Source organism: Dama dama, chromosome 33 (assembly GCF_033118175.1).
Source record: "Dama dama isolate Ldn47 chromosome 33, ASM3311817v1, whole genome shotgun sequence".
Classification (NCBI taxonomy): domain Eukaryota; kingdom Metazoa; phylum Chordata; class Mammalia; order Artiodactyla; family Cervidae; genus Dama; species Dama dama.
In genome coordinates, this window is record NC_083713.1 from 57286533 (window position 1) to 57308177 (window position 21645).

General features: G+C 34.3%; 1 protein-coding gene across 1 annotated transcript in view; it reads left to right on the forward strand.

Moving 5' to 3' along the window:
• The window catches only part of LRP1B (LDL receptor related protein 1B), a 1867078-nt gene that overhangs the window by 1017538 nt on the left and 827895 nt on the right, over nucleotides 1–21645 (forward strand). The window contains exons 16-18 of the mRNA XM_061135390.1: nucleotides 6026–6166; nucleotides 10060–10185; nucleotides 19390–19506. Of these exons, the coding sequence (XP_060991373.1) occupies nucleotides 6026–6166; nucleotides 10060–10185; nucleotides 19390–19506 (384 nt within the window). The remainder of the gene's footprint in view (nucleotides 1–6025; nucleotides 6167–10059; nucleotides 10186–19389; nucleotides 19507–21645) is intronic.

Consider the following 21645-nt stretch of genomic DNA (forward strand, 5'->3'; position numbering starts at 1 on the left):
CCTGGTGTAGTGTAGTAACTGGGAACTTACTGCCCTGTAGAAGCATATATAAAACCAGTTGATCACTGATCAAGTGAGTTTATTTCTTTTAAATTTATCTTGATGACTTTGTAGGGAAAACCACAACATAGAAAATTAATAAATGAGAGTATGAGTAATACCAAGAAAGTAAGATAAGCTCCTAAAAAAATGATAGTCACTATTTTTTTTTCAAAATAGCATAATAATTTTGTCTAGAGTATTGAGACAGTAGCACAGTAATTATTTAAATGCTTCATTTGTGGCCTGGAAAAAAAAGAAAAAGAACAGAACTTTCCAATATACTTTACCCAAGAGATCAACTTAAACATTGACCAAAATATTGGTCATCCAAGGGTAGCATTGCACAATTGTATGTCAGTGGTACTCTGTGACCTTCTTCACCTTCTGGAACACCAGATATATTCCTCTGTCAAAAACAGTGCTCTGCTATGGCTCCGCCATTTATCTGTTCAGCTGTGACAAGCCTTATGTTCTAGGATATATGCAATCTAATGTGTAGTAAAAAGTTTAAGGCAGTAAAAAGTTTAGAAGCCTCATCCAGATGAATATTTATGGCCTCCAGTGCATAGGAACTCACAGAAGATTATGTACCACTTAGGTTGGCTGCTCAGAAGATCACTCTATCTAATGAAAGGTCATCCTGCTATGATCTAAAGGAGAAAATTCAAAAACCACAGCAGCATTTTTCACACTTCCTTCCTATATGGGCAGATTTACACAGAGTCATTCAGCAAACTACAACTTCAAGTTTTCTTTTAGGTTTTTCTCTTCCCCTATTCAAATCAAGGAATAGTTAGAAATGGTGTACTCCCAAAATGCCAAAGGGAAAAAAAAAATCTGTTAAGCAAATAAACATATCCTAATGTGAAACATACAGGAACAATTGGGAAATTGTATTATATTTTTATCTTAGACTAATGGTTTTACTACTAAGTAATCATAAGTTTGGTATAATCAACAGCAAAACATCAATTGAGAGAGGAGATAAGAGCTAGTTTAGAATAGATTACTACGATGGGATTGAAGAGAAGAAAAGCAAAATTAGAAACATGGAAACTTGTTCTTGGGCACCAAAGCTTATTAAACCAAGGTCAGGAACATATGTATTAAGTTCAAACACTGGAAATCCAAATATATGTTTCAAAACTAAAATAATAAAAAGTTTATTAGTACACTGTCTTCATTTACTTCTTTGTAATCTGGACATTGACATTATCAGTCATTCTATCAGTTTTTACCAAAGAAAAGAGTTAATTCTGCAGTGCATATTTCCCTTGCAGTTTATTGATGGGTCCTGCAGAGACCTAATTCCTCTGCTCTAACAGAAGGTATCATAGGAAGTGTGAAAACTGGCAGTTCCTTGCCAGGCATGCCATGATTCATGTCATTTTATTTTCAAGCCTAAATTAAAGGATTGTTTCTTACTTTGTCAGTTTTCTTACCAGTGAGATAATGTTATAATATTTTTACCAAAAGTGACCCTGACAGTAGAATTACAGGTTTTGAATCAGTTTTCAAATTCACAGTGCAAAGTACAACTCTGAAGTTAAGATTGTAAGTATAGTGTCTGTTAATATGCTGAAAACAATTCATGGTTGTGCCTAAATACCAAAGTGCAACATGGGTTCCATCACATTAAGCCTTGGAACAAAGTGACATGGATGGTGGAGCTTTTCCTGTATGTTTTTGGTTATGGGGAGAACTTTATCACTCTTTCTAGTTACATATCTTTTTAAAAAAAAAAAACTCAGTCTGTTCATGTTCTTGGGTGATAGAACATTAACTGCTGAGACAGTTGAAGTAGTAGTGTATTTACTGAAGTATTAAAGTATTTATTCAATCTCCAGAGGTAGAATATCTCACGGCAATAATGACTGTAATGTAGAATTATCAGCCTCTGTTAATTCCAGGAAGTCAGGCAACAAATATTTTTGAACATTTCTTCTGTATCTGGTTCTGTTCTGGGCATTTTTTATTCTGCAATATGTGACTTTGTCCTTCATATAGTCAAAAATCTTGTGAAAACACAAGATATGTGAAAATTACTTATAAAATAATGCCTTTGTAGAAGTTTGTGGAAGGTGTAGAGAATAATCTTATTTTTTATGGAAGCTATTCACTCTCTTAATTGATGCTAGATGTACTTACTTCATCATCTTGTTGATTCTTGCAAGAGTTTCTAGATTGCCTGGCCATCAGCTTGGGTTATTTGGTAGATAATGTTGCTACCCAGTTCCACAGGTAGGTGAATGCTAAGAAAAAGACCACATTTTGGAATGTCTAAATTGTCATCTTATCCATATTATCACCTATCACATTAACTTTTAATGTAATAATGGGCATTGTGGGCACAAAGATGACTTGTCTTTTATCATTATGTCCTGAACAAACCTAGTCAGTATTGATAACAAGATTTTTTGTGATATAACTACTGATTACATCTGAAAGACTTGGGTTAGGGCTAGAGTACATTAATGATGCCAAGTGCCCTGGGAGATATTGGAAATTAGAACTCAATATCTTAAAAAAAAATCTTTATGATTATGAAGAGTCTGAGAGTTTACCCACGTTGCCAACTAACATATTAACCCACCAGAATTTCACAGGTTTAGACAGAAGACATGCAATTCCTGGATCAGGCACAAAGGATTTTATTAATCAAAACAGGTCACTAAGTCGCACATTCACTTTGGTTCTCCTTGCTCCATCCCACCTCCATGTCATATGAAGACTAGGCCCAGAGAGGCCAGATAGAGGTTGCACACAGAGTGTGTTTGTACCACAGATGAAGAACTCTCGAGCTTAAAAGTCTGCTAGAAAATCTACCCAGACTTTGCTTTGAAGGGAGATATTATCTTTTATTATCCTGGTTAAGGAGCAAATCTGCTCTCTGTTCTAAACGGAAGCACTTTTTGTATCTTCCAAGGCTGTTAGCTGTCTAAACATCCTTGAAAAAATAGTCCAGAATAAAAGCTGACATAAGACATGTAGAAACACCAAGGAGAAATGCCTCTCCAACAAATTATAGGGCTTAGAAGAATTGTAGACAAACTTTTAAATGTCAAAAATATTCGTATATGTTTCATATGTGTCATTATAACTATAAGTGATACCTAACTGCTGTTACAAGTGATTACTAATATGTATTAATGACATTGATATAAATCATTATCAGAAGCAGTAAATATGAAAGTTAAATTTTCTCAGGAGGTAAGCTCTACTGTTTTTCAAGCAATTATACTTAACCTATTATGAAACATGATAATGTAACCTTTCTAATCTGTTTTTGAAAAGTGCCAACTGTATATGAGCAAACATCATTTAAAAATAACTGACTACCCACATATATACGAAATTGTGTTTAAAACAAGTTTAGAAATTATTCCTGTTTTCATTCATTCCATAATGATCTAATTATCAGTTGAAAGCATGTGAACTTTAAGTAGACTTAAAGACCTTGTCTCTAAATTGCTTATGTATTTAAGAGTATTTAATTTGGAAATATCAATTTTCTAGGGTAGTTTGTCTTTCCCTAGACAAACTAAACTTCTTGAATATAGATATAATTTTTCAGAAGCAAGTATGATTTCGCTCTTGTCTGTGGATATTTTTGATCATTCCTTAAAACTGTGAATTAAGTTGTTTGATCAAATGATCCTATAAAAACATCTTTTTAATTAGGGAGATTTTTATGTTGAAATTAATCATTTCTTGTTTTCTGCAATCTTCAAGCTGTGAGACAACAGAATTGACTTTCTTTTGACATGATTTAAGAAAATCTTAAACCTGAACTTAAGTAGGGAAGAAAACTGATTACATCTCCAATCAGGTGTCTTGTCCCATGGGCGGGGGGGGGGCGGAGGAATTAATTCTGGGAGACTGGTGACCATTAGGCTTAATAATTATGAAGTGGAAATTAATCAAGCTACTAGTTCCAGTTCTAAGTTGGGCTTATGTAGAGTCAAAAGAAGGAACTATACCACCCTCAAAGATCTTAAGATCTTACTGAGCAGACAAAGTTCAAAATAAGGGGAATTTGCATGTTGTCAATGATCAGTTTTAGAGATTCTGAGAGAAAAGCTAGATCCTAGAGATGGTCAGACACATCCCACATTATACCTCCATTTTGTCATGATTCCCATCCTCATTCCTAGTTGCTACTATAAAAAGTTACCCTGGGATTGAATAGGAGACCCAATGACCTCCCATTTTTGTTTTATTTATTGTCATTTCCTTTAGATGTGTTCTCTTTTTTTTCTTGCTCTCTTTATATATGTGTGTGTGTGTGTGTGTGTGTGTGTGTGTGTGTGTGTGATCATGCCTAGTGGCTCAGTGGTAAAGAATGTCCTGCCAATGCAAGAGATGCAGGTATAATCCTTGGTTGGAAAGATTCCCCCAGAGAAGGGAATGACAACCCACTCCAGTATTCTTGCCTGGAAAATCCCATGGACAGAGGAGCCTGGTGGGATACAGTCCATGGGGTTACAAAAGAGTTGGACACACACAAAACAACTACACACACACACACACACACACACACACACACATATAATATACACACATGCATGCATATGCATGCATATATATACATTTATATGAATATGTACCTATATATTCTTTTAAAAATTGTTACTTTCAAGTGACTTTATGCAATGGCAGCATTAAAGAAATTGCTTGTTCTGCATTTTGTTATTGAGAAAGATTAAACAAGGAGGAAAAATTATGGTTAGGTCCTAGATACAGAGTCTGCTTTTGTGAGAGGGAACAGCAAACACACAGGATTACCTTTGATCTCAGTGAATATTTCATTCACCACACTGATTATATTTTTTACCCTTAAGACCTTATTTTTTTTTTTTAAAGACCTTAAATGAGAACCTGGATTATATGGGACAGTTCTCCGTTCTCTACCCCATGCACCCACATGCCTTGTGTCTTGTTGCATAACTCTCTGAAGCAGCTTCATTGCAGCTATGGATCAGTGCTGTTTCCTCTTCCATTCTCTGCATCAGGGAAAATACACGGGTTAAAGAAGTGAAACACAAGTGTTCTGGAAATGCCATATATGTTTTCTCAATACCCCTTATTATTGAAGTCCATATAGGTTTTGTGACAGTTCATCAGTGTGAACCAGCTACCCCAAATAAAATTTAAAGCCGTTAGATCTAGAATGGAAAAACTGGCTTATTTCTTCTAGTAATAAGCCACTTTTGATAACTCAATGTCTTTTTCAGTCAATGAAATACACATCATTTACTTTAGCTGTCACCACATTCCATTCAGTTTTTAGTTTAGATTCTATTGAATCTACTCAGAGAAGTGTAGTAGCCCTTTCAATATGTGAATAAACCCCAATTAATGGGATTTCTGACATTTGATTAGAGAATATGGAATATATGATAAAAACACTCCAAAGAATCAGGATGTATAATGAGATTGCTTTGGTTAACTTAAAATTTCCATAAATATTTAACCAGATCTGTTTTTTTTTTTTTTTTTTTTGCACTTTCAGACCAGTGAAATAAACATAACCATCAATGCTATGTGCTATTCCCTGTCTTTTCACTTTAGTTTTTGATGTATTTATGTGTGAAAAGTGAAAGTGTTAGTAGCTCAGTCATGTCTGACTCTAAAGGTGGAGGTAAAAAAATTCTTTGCCATGCCTTCAGTTAAGCTTCTGAATGAAAGTTCTTTAAAAAGTAAAACTACAAACAACAAAAATATAAGATAGTATTTTATCATTGTTGTTATTATTATTTTGGTGACATTTGCTTAAAATGAATCTCCACAATTCTTGCGGAATAATTATTGTTGGAAAAACTTAAGATTTCTCATTTCCAGGGATGGTTGCCTCTATAATGATTTCATTATTTTCTGTGAAATGCATGAAATCAATGTTATGATTATACAAAATTATCTTTTAATGAATTGAAAATACCCAGTATTGCTTATATATCTTGTTTGTTTGTTTTTTAAACCCTAGTTAATCCTGGAGAAGTACTGCCTCAGATATGTAAAGCTGAAGAATTCCGCTGCAGAAACAGACACTGTATCCAAGCTCGGTGGAAATGTGATGGCGATGATGATTGTCTGGATGGAAGTGATGAAGATTCAGTCAGTTGCTGTAGGTTCTCCTACAGTTTATATTAAAACTTGCTGAGTTTTTGAGTGTGTGAACTATTAAAGCAGTCTGGGGGAGAATATCTAAAATTATCATTGATGCAAATTGAACTTTGTTTTTTTTTTTTTTTCCCCCAGACATCATTTTGTATAGACATTAGACCTAAGTGACCTTCTTTGTATACCTTTAAAGCACTGTTTTTCTCATTCTTCACCATCTTTGAATATTACCATTTTGGTTGCTTCAGAAATTCTCTTCTTTTTTGTATTGTACCATACCATTGTTAGAAGGTTGCTCTAGGAGACTCCTTTGGATCTCTGAATTTAAAGATGTGAAAAATCAATTTAAACTCCCCCAAGGCAGAATTTCTCATAAAGGAGGTCACGATCCACTCCATTGCTCCTTGGCAACAGAGCCTTGGAGATGGTCCAAGGAAACAGACATGTGTTTGGAACATGTTATTACCTAATTTCACTGGCTCAGTTCATAGTAGGAAACACATATGGGGCACTCAGATTATTAAGGAAGTTAAAAGTTTGATTTCTCCCCTTGCCTTCTATTTAGCTCTTCATCATTTGTTGCAATGGGAATAGTTTCATGTTTCATGTAGGGATCAGGGAATGACCCACAAATGTAGAGGAAAACAATTTGAGAAGCAGATTCAGTAAACTTTTGGAAATATATTTGATTCGAGTCACTACCTTAGTGGTGTTGAAAGATATAAAGTATTTTATATGGAGAGAGGTATATGTTGGACATATTTATCTTTAGTCTTTTCATTTGACTTAGATACATTATTTTTAAAAAGCAAATGATCATTTTTCAATTAGTGACTTTTAGGTTAAAGTGGCTGAACTGATTTAATCGGCAATCCTCCATTTTCCTTTTTTAAAAAATCAAGAATATAAAGATGAAGTTTTAAAGATTCTTTGTTAAGAATGAACAAAATTGGTCTGAGCACCTGTAATATGAATTTGGGCACAAATTCTAAAAATATGGACTTTAAAAAATATTTTCAAAGTTTATAAAATATATAATAAAATATGTTTAATTAATATGTAAGTATAGCACTACTTTCTCTTCATTTCCAAACATTCAACATTATGTATTTCTTATTTTCAATCCTATTAATATTAATATTTATACTCTAAAGCGTGCCACAAATAAAATGTTAAATATTAAATTGATACAACCAGCCAAAAGTTTTGAAGTGGGAGGAGCATTTCATCTAAAGACAAAGGGTGTTTTCTTCCCCTTCTTTTTAACACAAACAATATGTTATTTATTGATTAGATTGCCTCATTCTTCATGACTTGTAATGTTAATTCATGGTTGCAGTGAATGCTTCCTATGTATCAACTTCCTGTATAGTCACAGCGCTCATGCAGAGCAGAGATATTTCATCACAGAATTTAGGAATTAATCCTATAGGTTCATGTTCTGTGTGATTGTTTTATTCACCAACTCACAAGGTAATTTCTTCCAAGAGTATAAGCAACATTACATTTTCACTGTTAATTGTAGTATTAAAATTCCTAGTCTATATTGTTCATTATTTTTAGCACTTATTTATCCCCTCATCCGAGCCTACACCATGGGCTTTTCCTGGCATCTTCTATTTTATGTATGGTTGGTGGCGGTTTAGTCGCTAAGTCATGTCCGACTCTTGCGACCCCATGGACTGTAGCCTGCTGGGCTCCTCTGTCCATGAGATTCTCCAGTCAAGAATACTGGAGTGGGTGGCCATTTCCTTCTCCAATTTTATATAGTCCATATTCAATTCTAGTCTTTCACTAGTCTTTCCTTAACTAAAGCCCACTCACCATACTTCTTTCAAATTAATAAAAATGTAATCTTGTTACTTCAATAACTAGACAATCAGCAAGTTAAATTCTAAAATCCATTGACTCTCATATAAAGTACTTCATGTTATGTCTGACGTTTACATTTTTGGCTTTAAATGTCTATCATGTTTCTACTTACCCTCTTTGTCTTTATCAAGTTGAACTACTTATAAATCTCTAAAAATTTCCTTTTCCTTCTTTTTTTGTCTTCTGTGACATTGCATTCTCTGTTCCCAGTTATGAATTTCACCATAGTTTACCACCGTCTCCACAGGGAAGTCTTTTTTTGTATGCTAGCCATCTCTTTTCCCAGTACAGCCCACTTTGAGTTAAATGTCTCTTGGATATTGTTTTATGATGGTAGTTGCCAAACCATATTGCATCTGTATGCTTATTTATTTGATGCATCTAATAGGTGAATATGAGGGGACACATTAATTTGTAGCATCTTTGTGGTCTCAGTGTCTAGCACAGTAGCTAGCACATGGATGAATGAATGACTCAATCAGAGGGGCAAAGTAAAATTAAACATCTCTGGTCACCTTCCAGTAATATGGTGTCTTCTTTAAACATTGCAATGATTCTAAGCAGCATTATATTCCTGGGGTCCTGTAGTTAATATATCAGCACTGCATAATTCATTTCAGGAGTTTATTTTAGATCGCAAATACTCATAAGCTTCAACCTTGAATTCTGTTATCATTTTACTTCTCAACTCCAAATCACAAGACAAATGGATTGTATTTGGTCCTCCTTTTTAACCTCCCTTTTATAACTGTGAAGATAGCAAAGGTTTCTGATCAAGCTTCACTGAAGTGCTTATGCATAATGTTAGTACTTGAAAATGTTGACCCTCTAATATATTAGATGACTTTTATCCTCCTGAGCAGCTATTCTTGTTAAGGTCCCTAAAGTGAATAGAAAATGTTAATCACACGTAAATACCAGAAAACAGAAGGCCTTTTCCTCACATTTATTTCCTATGCACAAAAGAGAACTTCTGAAAAGTGATAAAAACTGCTTCATCACTATGACTACTTTAAATAAATAGTGTTTTGTAGAAACTGACTAGAAAGGAATACATTTGCTATGCAACAGTATGATAAAAATTGCCTATTTTTTCAAATTCTAAATAAAACTAATACCAACATATATTTTTATCATACAGAAGTGCAACTACAGGGCACAAGGAAAATTACTTCAGAAAGAATGTTGAAATTATGAAACAGATACTGAAGAGCATGCCACATCAGTTAGGAATTTAGACTCCAGAATGCAGGGGAAAAAAATCACAGGAGGTAAACATTAAATGGCCTCCTGCTGTGCTTAGATATTAGATGTTTAATCCTTAGCTGTGGTCAGCTTCACTTAGAGGCTTGGTCATGTCCTCAGTATATTTTGTGGCTTCACATTTATTTGTTTGTATTAGGGGAAAACACTCATGATGATTATTTTCATTATTAAAATTACTCAGAATCTCCTATTTAGCACCAATTCCAGGTACCAAGTAATGCATTTTTCTCTTTAGAATTTTCCTTCTAGCCCCAGGAAACATTGAGCAAAAGGTAACACAATCAAGCTTATTTAATGTTTCAAGAAGTACTTGTGTAGATGTATGATTTTTCTTAAAAAGTATTTTTGATATATGATTAAGTTATTTCATACATACTTGTTATGTTCCACATTAGCATTTGAGGTTAACTCTATGTTTTTGGTAAAAAAATCTGAAGCTAAATCACCTATTGTGATTAGGGATGAGAAAAGAGACACTGATATAGTTGGTTTTACTGAAGACTTGAAAAATGAATATATTTCCTTGTATATGAACTTGAATTCCTTGATCTTTTCTATACAACTACTACATTTTAACACAGTCTAGTATATTATTATTTGGTATAAAATAGGAGACATTGAATGACAGAAGATATAGATCAATTGTACTATAATATAATTACCATACATTTTCCATATCTTTCCCTTAAAATAATCATAATTTTATCTCATTTGAAATTATTAAATTTGCTTCTCCTCTCCTCCCCCTTCCCACCCCAGACAATCATAGCTGTCCTGATGATCAGTTTAAATGCAAGAATAATCGCTGTATCCCCAAGAGATGGCTTTGTGATGGAGCTAATGATTGTGGGAGCAATGAAGATGAATCCAATCAAACATGTTCAGGTAAAGGTTTGCTTGGATGTATACGTAAATCTCTTCCACATTTATTCTTCATAAAGATGCCTGAAATTAAACTGAAATTTCCTAGTGCTGATGATCTGATTATTGCAGGAGCAAATGAATTTAGAGTTCGATGCCGCAAAGGCTAGGATACAAATTATCTTTTACTTATTCTTTGGGTATCACTCTGCTTTTCAAAGGAATTTGGCATATTATCCATGCAGGTTGACTGTCAATACACCACTTGGATAAAACTTGTCCCTGCTAAATTTTACTTGGCAATGGAGGGAGAGGTTTGTGAGTATACTATGATTTAGGCTATCTCACAAGGAGAATTATTATTTTTTTTAACTTTGAAACAATAATTTATATGCTTTTATTTAGTCTTCTGTAGAATATCTCTCTGTAAATAGGTTTCTGTTCCTGGCACACTATTCATGTGTTTGTTTGTTTGTTTGTTTGTTTTTAAAATAAAATCCCAAGTCCACTAAGCCTACTTATATTTCCATATAATGTATTGTATTGCAATAAATCTTTGAATCCTTAGCTAGATTTTCATTGAATGGGAATATACAGCTCATGGTACACATCGCAGCTGAGGGCCAAAAAGATCATTCTTAATCAGATAAGTGTTGAAAAATGATCCTGACTAGCAGCTGCCTAGTGCTTCTCTTTAAACAATGACCAAAATAAATAAATAAATAAATAAACAATGACAAAAAGTCATATATTTAGTGACTCTTATTAATATGATCAGCATTTTTTTAACCATTACGTATACTGTTAAAATCTATCAACCACCTCACCTTTTCTCTTTGCCAAAATAAGCCATACTAAATACAAATTATTATAATGTATTAGTGAAAGCTGCAAAGGCACCACATAGTGAAAAGACCAAGAGGTCAAGAAGCCTGGTTTGTACTCTGGATTTTGAAACTGGCATTCTTGGAAAGACTTGTGCCTCCCTGTACCTCAATTTCCGCATTTATTACTTTCAACTCTGTAGAAGTATAAATTTTCCAGAGCTTTGCACCATGTACTAAGTAACAGCAACAAGAATGAAACAGCCACCATTCCGTAGTCCTAGCCTCCATTTTATATTCTTTTTTTTTTTTTTTTCCCCATGGTGACATATTTACTGAGGATCCATGGGCTAGTCATTCTCCTGTCGCTTGATTAAAAGCTCGGTCTACTGTTTTAGAGCAACTGATTATTTTCAAGATATTCTGTGTCTTTCATAAGGGTGTTTTGCCAAAGACTATCTAACAAAAAGGGACCTTTAGAGACCAGTTGGGCCTAGGCTCCTGCCTTCAAGTTCATTCTTTTCATAGATGAGGTCGAAGAAGAGATTTGCCTTAACTCATATCATTGGTGAGGATTTAGGAAAACTCACTTCATCTCTCTCCAGGGCCGTTGCTTTTTTTTTTTTTTACCAAACTATATTATCTTGAGGATTAGCTAGAATTACAGACATGGTCAATTTAATGTTTCCCAGGTTGCTTTTAGGATATGACTGCAATTTACAATGAAGCATCTTTCTAAATTAGTGCAATTATTATTCTTTTATATTAAGATTCAACTCAGGGACTATATAGTATTACATCCTAAACAGATAGATCTGCTTTCACCTTAAATTAACAGGCATAGCTGTCTCAATTCATAATACCATGTCTTCTTCATTTCTATTTGATTTTTAAAAATTTGCTTGTTTCTACATTATTTTTAAAGAAGGATTTGGGATTGATCAGCTACTTACATAGAAAAAGTGAAAATGTTATGTATAAGAGCAAATAAAAAAATTAATCCTAATTAGTAAGATTTCTAAGACACTCCAGGCCTCAGTTCACTAGAAAATAGAATGCCACTTGTTTGCACCTCAAGTGCTACTTTAAGTGACAGCAGCTGAAGTCTGCTACTCACTGTTAGGTCTTCATGTCATATTTATGATAGCTATTATGGTCACCTTATGTCTTTCTGATTGAAAAAAAAAAATACAAAGAGAAAAATAAATATGGCTTTTAGCTTTGAAAACTATGCTGTCATGTTACAATGTATTTCCATTTTGTTTTACCAAGATGAATAGGTCATACAGCTCACTATCTTGGAAAAATATGGCAAATTCATTAAATGATTTTCCTGGTTGAGTTATTTCTCTACATTTCTAGATATAGATGTATGCATGGATATGTATCCTAGATAAAATATTACTCGTATGGGGATTATTTTGTAATTAAATCCACTATCTTGTAGCCTTTAGCAGTGTGACTATATCTAAATGAAAATTCTTTCTTATAACAAACCAATTTCATATTATTTTTCTTTGGGATTTCTCCTCACTGGATCTACTAATTCAATAAATATCTATCACGGCATTGAAGATAGAATGAGGAAAAATACACAGTAATTTCTGTAAGAAGTTATGAGATAAGATGAAGAAAAAGACATTCAAACAGTTCATTCCCATAGAACTAAGTTGACCCTCAAATGGGAGCGCAAAAAGGATGACTAATTAATCTTTGGCTCTCCTGGAAAGCCTACTACAGGAGGGGTTGTCTAAACTAAGCCTTACCAAAATTAAATAAATAAATTAGAAAAATGTCTAAATAACAGTTTAAATCATTTAATTAGAAAATATAATCTGATAAGACCATGTGGTATTCACAATTAAAATGAAAAATTAGAACTCAAATATCAACAGGAATTTCAAAAAGCAGTGTTAACTCAAAATCTTGTAACAATAAGCAATTTAGTGCCATTCACATGAAATATAAAAATACAAAAATGTTCTATATGTGCTTGTTGATTAACAAATATATAAAAATAGGAATAAAATATAGAGATTAAAAAAAAACTAAGGATAACAATTACCTCTATGAAAGAGCAAGGGAAATGTTATTGGGAAAGATTACATAGGGGACTTCAAATGTAAGTATAATACTTTTATTTAAATTAAAATCTGTAGCAAATATAGAAAAAATTAAGATTTGATAGTTCTATAAGAAGACAAACAGATGTTAATGATATTTCCTATACTTTTCTAAGTGATGGAAATATTTGACTGAAAAAAATAAATGAGTGATTGGGGAGCATAGATTGTGGAGAGTGAAGTCCTTGGAGGGGTAGGGGGCGGTCGGAGAGAGAGCCTGGAAGCAAAAAGGGGTACACAAAGGGGGCAGAACAGAGCTGATAAGCAGGGCTTAGGAGTTGCTTTTCATCACCAACAACAAAACATAGTTTTGTGTGCTTTTGAGGGAGACCTAGAGGCCAAAGATGAGAAGTAGTTAGATTAAAAAAAAAAAAAAAAGTTTCCCTATAGTAACCATGATGATCCTTGGCTTCAAGCCTAGACAATGTCAGTTCAGTTCAGCTCAGTTCAGTTCAGTCTCTCAGTCGCGTCCGACTCCTTCCGACCCCATGAATCACAGCATGCCAGGCCTCCCTGTCCATCACTAACTCCCGGAGTATACTCAAACTCATGTCCATTGAGTCGGTGATGCCATCAATCCAGGCAATGTCAGACCAGCTTTTTCCCACAGCATAGAGATCTGGTTCAATTACATAATATTTGTTCTCATATCCCCCACAAATTTTAACTAAATTCAAACTAGACAAATAGGATTGCATTAAGGAAACCTGATATATTTTTAAAAATCAGAATTTTTTTTGCAAGATATTGAAGAGTATATTTACATATGACATAGATTTTGTTTAAATAGAATGCTTTGATACATTGCAGGTAAAGTTTAGGAACAAGGTATCAAGCTCTGTCCTCCTCCGGCTCCTTGCTGCTCCTGTGCACTGTGGGATTTCTCACTGCTACATGACCGCAGGGGAAGCATCCTTAGTGATGGGGAGAAAAAATTCACATTTTGACAGTGAATTTCTGATTCACTGCTAAATAAACAGTTCCACTGAGGAGGTGTAAATTTCCTCTTCATTAGAGCAGAATTTGCTACAAAATTAGAGTCCTCAGGGGCTGCTCTACCAATCTCACCTCCAAACTAATTTAGAATTAATGGAGACAAGAACTGAGAAAGTCAAGGTTGTGTCTTCTTGATGCAAATCTAGTGATTTAAAAGGTGATAATTTAGTCAATCTGATTATATCATATAGACAGTACTTGTAGATTTATGGAATGAAGCATTTTTCTTATCTAAAAATCTGTTAAATTTGCCTGGTAGACTAAGGAGATTATTTTCTCCATGATTAGAAAAGACAATGAATTCATATATTTTCAGGGCATAGTGTCCTTTTATCATAAGCCAGTAATTATTCTTTGAAATAAAGAGTCATAACAGTTGTTCAAGTTTCCTAGTTAATGAGGATACACAAATTCCCATCACGATGTGAGAGTATCCTACGTGATGTGAGATAGGCACCTAGGAGTCCTTTCTCATTCTCCTCTCTGATCATTAGACCAGTACTGGTGGAAGAAGAGAGCTGGAGAAAACTGGATAGAATTAACATGAATGACTGGGAGAGTGACAAGAGAATTAAAAGGAAAAACACTGTATTGGAGATTATAATATAATCTCATTATGGGTCAATTAGAAGATTTAATGGAGATGAAAATATGTGATAATATCTTTTTTTCTTCAAAGGAAGAAAGCTGATAATATGTCTCACAGCTCTGTGCCTTCCTCCTCCCACCAAGTTAACTAGTGCCAACATCTTCACACTTCTTTAGGCTAATGCAAATGTGGTTTTATTAAAAACTACCTAGTGTTGACTTAAAAAATGCACAATGTGAGAGTTGCAACTTAAGTTTTATTTGGGGCAAAATGAGGACTGCTCTGAGAAACTGCTCCAAAGAGGCAAAGGGGGAAGATCAGTATATAGGTGATTTTGGTGAAGGGAGAGTACATGTAATCAAGCATATATTTTTTCTAAAATGTTTCTACTAGTCTCATGAAGCTTTTGCTAGTCAAGAGAAACAGTCATCACCATGAAGGATTTTAGTGGTTTTCTAGATATGAGGAGATACAAGAGTTGGATTCATAAAATTGGCTCCTGAAAATGTCTAACCATCCGAACACCTATTCTGCCAGTTTCCCCTGAGTACAGAGGGCCCTGTTTCTGATCTCTACCCTGAACTCCTTTCATGGGGTCTTGAATGTCAGCAGCTGCAGCAGCATATGAATTAATCCTTGTAGAGGTAGATGGCAAGTGCCAATTTGTAGTTGACACTAGGAACATTGTTGATTTACTCTAAATGTTAGAGTAATTTTGCAGAAAATTCATAAGGTTAACAAAATAAAGTAATGTAGGAATATTAAATCTTACTTTAAACTTTGAACATTGAAAACTTCAGAATCATACTTTGTTGTGCTATTTAAAGTCTATTAATCTAAAACAGCTTACTTGTCAAAAAGGAAAAATCATATACGGCATAATGTATTTTAGATTCAGCACCCTTATCCACATAATCAAAGCCAAATACAGAGCAACACTTTTCTCGGTCTTTCTAATTAGAGACACTGAGAATAGCAATACTATATCCAATCTAAGAAATCAAATCAGAATGTTTCATTTGTTTTTTCTCAAGTAATCTTCTAAATATTCACCAATAATGGATATACATCTTTACAGAGCAAGTGCAGTTTTCTTAAAGAAAATGACTAGTATATGACTTTCCAGAAAGTATTTTAAATGACTTCCGAAGCTCTGAATTATGAAAACCCATTGTAGTGTGTTTGGATGACTTTGAACCGCACTTTATTTTATACAAGCCATTAGTATTAAAGTTCACAGGTTGTTCTGATGAAATAGGAAAACACCAATCTGTTGCTCAAGCTCAGGAAACAAGGGGATGTCTATAAACCAAAAATGTTCTCTGGTCATAGCCACAGGAACTCGGACTCTAATTGCTCCTCAACTGTCAAATCTTCATCTAACACAAATGTTAATAGGTCTGAGTGTCTCCTTCCCAATTTCCCCACTCCTTCCTTTTGTCTAATTAAGAGGAATTCTGGTGTACTGATAATATAGGAAAACAGATTTATAGTTCAGAGTGACAAAAGGGAAAATAAAATCAAGCATTTAAAAATAAGTATGTTTCTTCCAATCCATGAACACGGTATGTTTCTCCATCTGTTTGTGTCCTCTTTGATTTCTTTCATCAGTGTTTTATAGTTTTCTATGTATAGGTCTTTTGTTTCTTTAGGTAGATATACTCCTAAGTATTTTATTCTTTTTGTTGCAATGGTGAATGGTATTGTTTCCTTAATTTCTCTTTCTGTTTTTTCATTGTTAGTATATAGGAATGCAAGGGATTTCTGTGTGTTAATTTTATATCCTGCAACTTTACTATATTCATTGATTAGCTCTAGTAATTTTCTGGGAGAGTCTTTAGGGTTTCCTATGTAGAGGATCATGTCATCTGCAAACAGTGAGAGTTTCACTTCTTCTTTTCCTATCTGGATTCCTTTTACTTCTTTTTCTGCTCTGATTGCTGTGGCCAAAACTTCCAACACTATGTTGAATAGTAGTGGTGAGAGTGGGCACCCTTGTCTTGTTCCTGATTTCAGGGGGAATGCTTTCAATTTTTCACCATTGAGGGTGATGCTTGCTGTGGGTTTGTCATATATAGCTTTTATTATGTTGAGGTATGTTCCTTCTATTCCTGCTTTTTGGAGAGTTTTAATCATAAATGAGTGTTGAATTTTGTCCAAGGCTTTCTCTGCATCTATTGAGATAATCATATGGTTTTATCTTTCAATTTGTTAATGTGGTGTATTACATTGATTGATTTGCGGATATTAGAGAATCCTTGCATTCCTGGGATAAAGCCCACTTGGTCATGGTGTATGATTTTTTTAATATGTTGTTGGATTCTGTTTGCTAGAATTTTGTTAAGGATTTTTGCATCTATGTTCATCAGTGATATTGGCCTGTAGTTTTCTTTTTTTGTGCCATCTTTGTCTGGTTTTGGAATTAGAGTGATGGTGGCCTCATAGAATGAGTTTGGAAGCTTACCTTCATCTGCAATTTTCTGGAAGAGTTTGAGTAAGAACACTTTCTAACACCATACACAAAAATAAACTCAAAATGGATTAAAGATCTAAATGTAAGACCAGAAACTATAAAACTCCTAGAGGAGAACATAGGCAAAACACTCTCCGAAATAAATCACAGCAAGATCCTCTATGACCCACCTCCCAGAATATTGGAAATAAAAGCAAAACTAAACAAATGGGACCTAATGAAACTTAAAAGCTTTTGCACTACAAAGGAAACTATAAGTAAGGTGAAAAGACAGCCCTCAGATTGGGAGAAAATAATAGCAAATGAAGAAACAGACAAAGGATTAATCTCAAAAATATACAAGCAACTCCTGAAGCTCAATTCCAGAAAAATAAATGACCCAATCAAAAAATGGGCCAAAGAACTAAACAGACATTTCTCCAAAGAAGACATACAGATGGCTAACAAACACATGAAAAGATGCTCAACATCACTCATTATTAGAGAAATGCAAATCAAAACCACAATGAGGTACCATTACACGCCAGTCAGGATGGCTGCTATCCAAAAGTCTACAAGCAATAAATGCTGGAGAGGGTGTGGAGAAAAGGGAACCCTCTTACACTGTTGGTGGGAATGCAAACTAGTACAGCCGCTATGGAAAACAGTGTGGAGATTTCTTAAAAAACTGGAAATAGAACTGCCATATGACCCAGCAATCCCACTTCTGGGCATACACACTGAGGAAACCAGATCTGAAAGAGACACGTGCACCCCAATGTTCATCGCAGCACTGTTTATAATAGCCAGGACATGGAAGCAACCTAGATGCCCATCAGCAGATGAATGGATAAGGAAGCTGTGGTACATATACACCATGGAATATTACTCAGCCATTAAAAAGAATTCATTTGAACCAGTCCTAATGAGATGGATGAAGCTGGAGCCCCTTATACAGAGTGAAGTAAGCCAGAAAGATAAAGAACATTACAGCATACTGACACATGTATATGGAATTTAGAAAGGTGATAACGATAACCCTATATGCAGAACAGAAAAAGAGACACAGAAATACAGAACAGACTTTTGAACTCTGTGGGAGAATGTTAGGGTGGGATATTTCAAAAGAACAGCATGTATATTATCTGTGGTGAAACAGATCACCAGCCCAGGTGGGATGCATGAGACAAGTGCTCCGGCCTGGTGCACTGGGAAGACCCAGAGGAATCGGGTGGAGAGGGAGGTGGGAGGGGGGATCGGGATGGGGAATACGTGTAAATCTATGGCTGATTCATATCAATGTATGACAAAACCCACTGAAATGTTGTGAAGTGATTGGCCTCCAACTAATAAAAAAATTAAAAAATAAATAAATAAATAAAAACAAGTATGTGACAAACTAAGACCTGGAAGAAGAATTAGGAAGCTATCTAGACTTTCATGCTTTCAAAAGTAGATCTGATTATAATAGAAAAAGGCAATCAAACGTCTTGTAGAACATAACCACTTTACAGAATGACTTTGAACCACTGCTCTTGGCTAGAAAGCAAGGTTTCCTGTGTGTGTTCCTTGAAACCCTTAAGAGAGCTCAAAGCAAAGTTCATTAATATACTTTGATTGAAAAGTTATACATTTCTGTATCACTGCACTTAAAAGTAAGTTTAAAAAATCCATTGTAAGGCTAAATATATATTTTTAGAAAATATTTTCTGCATTCTTGATCCATACTTGAACTCATTTATAGATCAAAAATAAATGCATTGAAAACATTATAGGAGAAAGACAATTTTGACCCCATAATTAGAAACCAGTTGCCCTGATATCTCCAAATCCTGCCTCCTTCATTACAACACGTTTCTTGGCTTATTGTCCAAGGCTAAGCAAAATAAATTTTTGTTAATTAAAAGTTAGAGGAAATTTAATTCATTCATATATTCATCAGCATGTGCCAGACAAAAATTGTAAAATAATGAATTCACAGCTTTATTTATGAACATGTGTGAGGATTATAGAATATCTTGTCACTTAGCATTCATTTAATTGAAGGGCAGAGCAAGTGAACTTTAGAAAAGGCAGACAATGTGGCATTATCAAAATTTTAATAAAGATTTAATTTAAAATTATTTTATCTAATAGAGCAATTTAATATCTTATGTATAAAAGTTATTGCATGATTTATTTTATCCTTGATATTATTCAAAAGATCTCTAAATTTATCCTCTGTGCGTTAATTGATTACCTTAGCCAGGACATGCCAAGTGGACCAGTTTTCTTGTGGAAACGGGCGCTGCATTCCCAGAGCATGGCTGTGTGACCGGGAAGATGACTGTGGGGATCAGACGGACGAAATAGCATCTTGTGGTAAGTTATGAGCTTTCAAGCTGTTATTGGAGACTGTGTCAAACAGAAGATTCTATCACTATCATCTTTATTAAAAGGCTGTTTATTTCTTTATAAATACAAGTCAACAAGGCAGAAGATGTTACTTGTTATTACTGCCTTTTGGGCCTGAGTGTGTACTTTAATGATAACTGCAGAATGTATCCCATTCATGAGGCACTAGCTATATCATTGGCTAAAATAGATGGATCCAAACATTGCAGATTTTAGTAGGAAGTGATTATTATAAGGCTAACAGGACATTCTCAAATTAATCTTATGTATATAATGGTTAAATTTTTCAAACAGAATAGCTCATCCAGTGACATGTGGAGTAACTGAGGAGGGCATGCTTCTTGTTTGTATGCATGTGTTACACTCTTGGAGCAATTACACCATAGAGGCTGAGAATACACAGTTGATAAGCCATTTGTTTCATTTCTAAAGAGTTGTATCATTTTGAAGGACAAAATTTTTATTAGTTGAAAGCATTTTTTAAGGGCAAAATTCCTATTATCACATAAAGTTGCAAATTTAATTACACCCATTTGTACCCATATATCAGTAGGCCATATTATCATTTGAGTACTAAAACACAATAAGGAAATGAAGCAGATTTTCTAAGTCTTCCACTTTATTTCAGTCATGGCTTTGGATATTTTAAATTACTATGGGACAGCATAAATTAGACATGTGTAGCACATTTATTAAAATAGAATACAGCTGGGTATGTATTTTTAATATTTTGACTCCACGTTTTAGTAGTTCTACCAGTAGAGAAATAAGGAGATGTTTTTCTAACTCCTCAATTCAAATGGTTCTGTTTAGCATGTGCACTCACTGTTTACTTAAAATTTTTCTTTTTTAATTTTTTTATATCACACTAAGCCCCTATAAACATATGAGTTTATAACCTCTCAAAAAAATCTAGATAAAGTAAGTATTAATCATTGGCAATTGACTTTCCACAGAAGACAGTAGAGATACTAAAAGAAAAAAAAAAACAAATAGAGAATTATATAATTGTACATTTTACATGTAGAATTTCTGAGGGCTGGCCAGTTAAGGGGATTGAGCAGTGTATTTTCTCTCCTTTCCAATGTCCAGACTAGTCATGTGACTGGGTCTGCTTCTAGAGGGCTCTACTTTTTAGAAAAACTTAAATGCTTTTCTTCTCTTAGCATCTCCATCCAGAGTATCCCAGAAAGATAATGAGCAACCCGAAAACATTAAATACAGAGAAAGTTTGGAGTTAGAATCCCAAGTCAGAAAAGAAATGCCATGAAAAATAGACTAGGAAATTTGTGATGAGCTCTTTAGAGTATTTTGATCAGGACTTTGAGCTGACTTATTTTTAGTAATGGATCTAGTGTAATATTTTTTTCTTTATTTTAGTAATTTGAATCAAAAGAGAAGAATCCCTAAAATTTCAATAATAATGAAAATAATCATGCCAGCAAACTAACAAACTTTTCATGAGGTGAGTGGACAAAAAGTGTCAGGAGCCCAGACACGTATTTTCTTACTGAATCTTTACAACAAATCTACTGGAAGTATATTACTCTCCACATTTTACAGTTAAGAGAATCAAAATTTTAAGTCATGAATAACATGTGTGAGATAACAAAATGAATAAATAACAGGACCAGACCATGAATCCAACTATGCTTGAAACTAAAACTCAACCATTTCAGTGAACTTGGTTTGGAAGCCAAGGATAGGGTGCAGATAGGGGGCATTATGGTGGTTTAGTCACTAAGTCGTATCCAACTTTTGCAACCCCATGGACTCTAGCCAGCCAGACTCCTCTGTCCATGGGATTCTCCAGGCAAGAATACTGGAATGGATTGCCATTTCCTTCTCCAGGGATCTTCCCGACCCGGAATTGAACCCAGGTCTCCTGCATTGCAGGCAGATTCTTTATAGACTGAGCTACTAGGGAAGTTAATGCCATTATACATATCCATAACTATCTGATTTAAATGCAGAAAAACCTGTATGGAATTTTATTCATCTGTGTGTTGGTAAATTAACATATCTTAGTGGAGAGGAGCCCCAAACCAGTGTTTGCTTATTTTTGTGGTGTAAATACTCCACTGGCCAATATCAATTTGACAATAT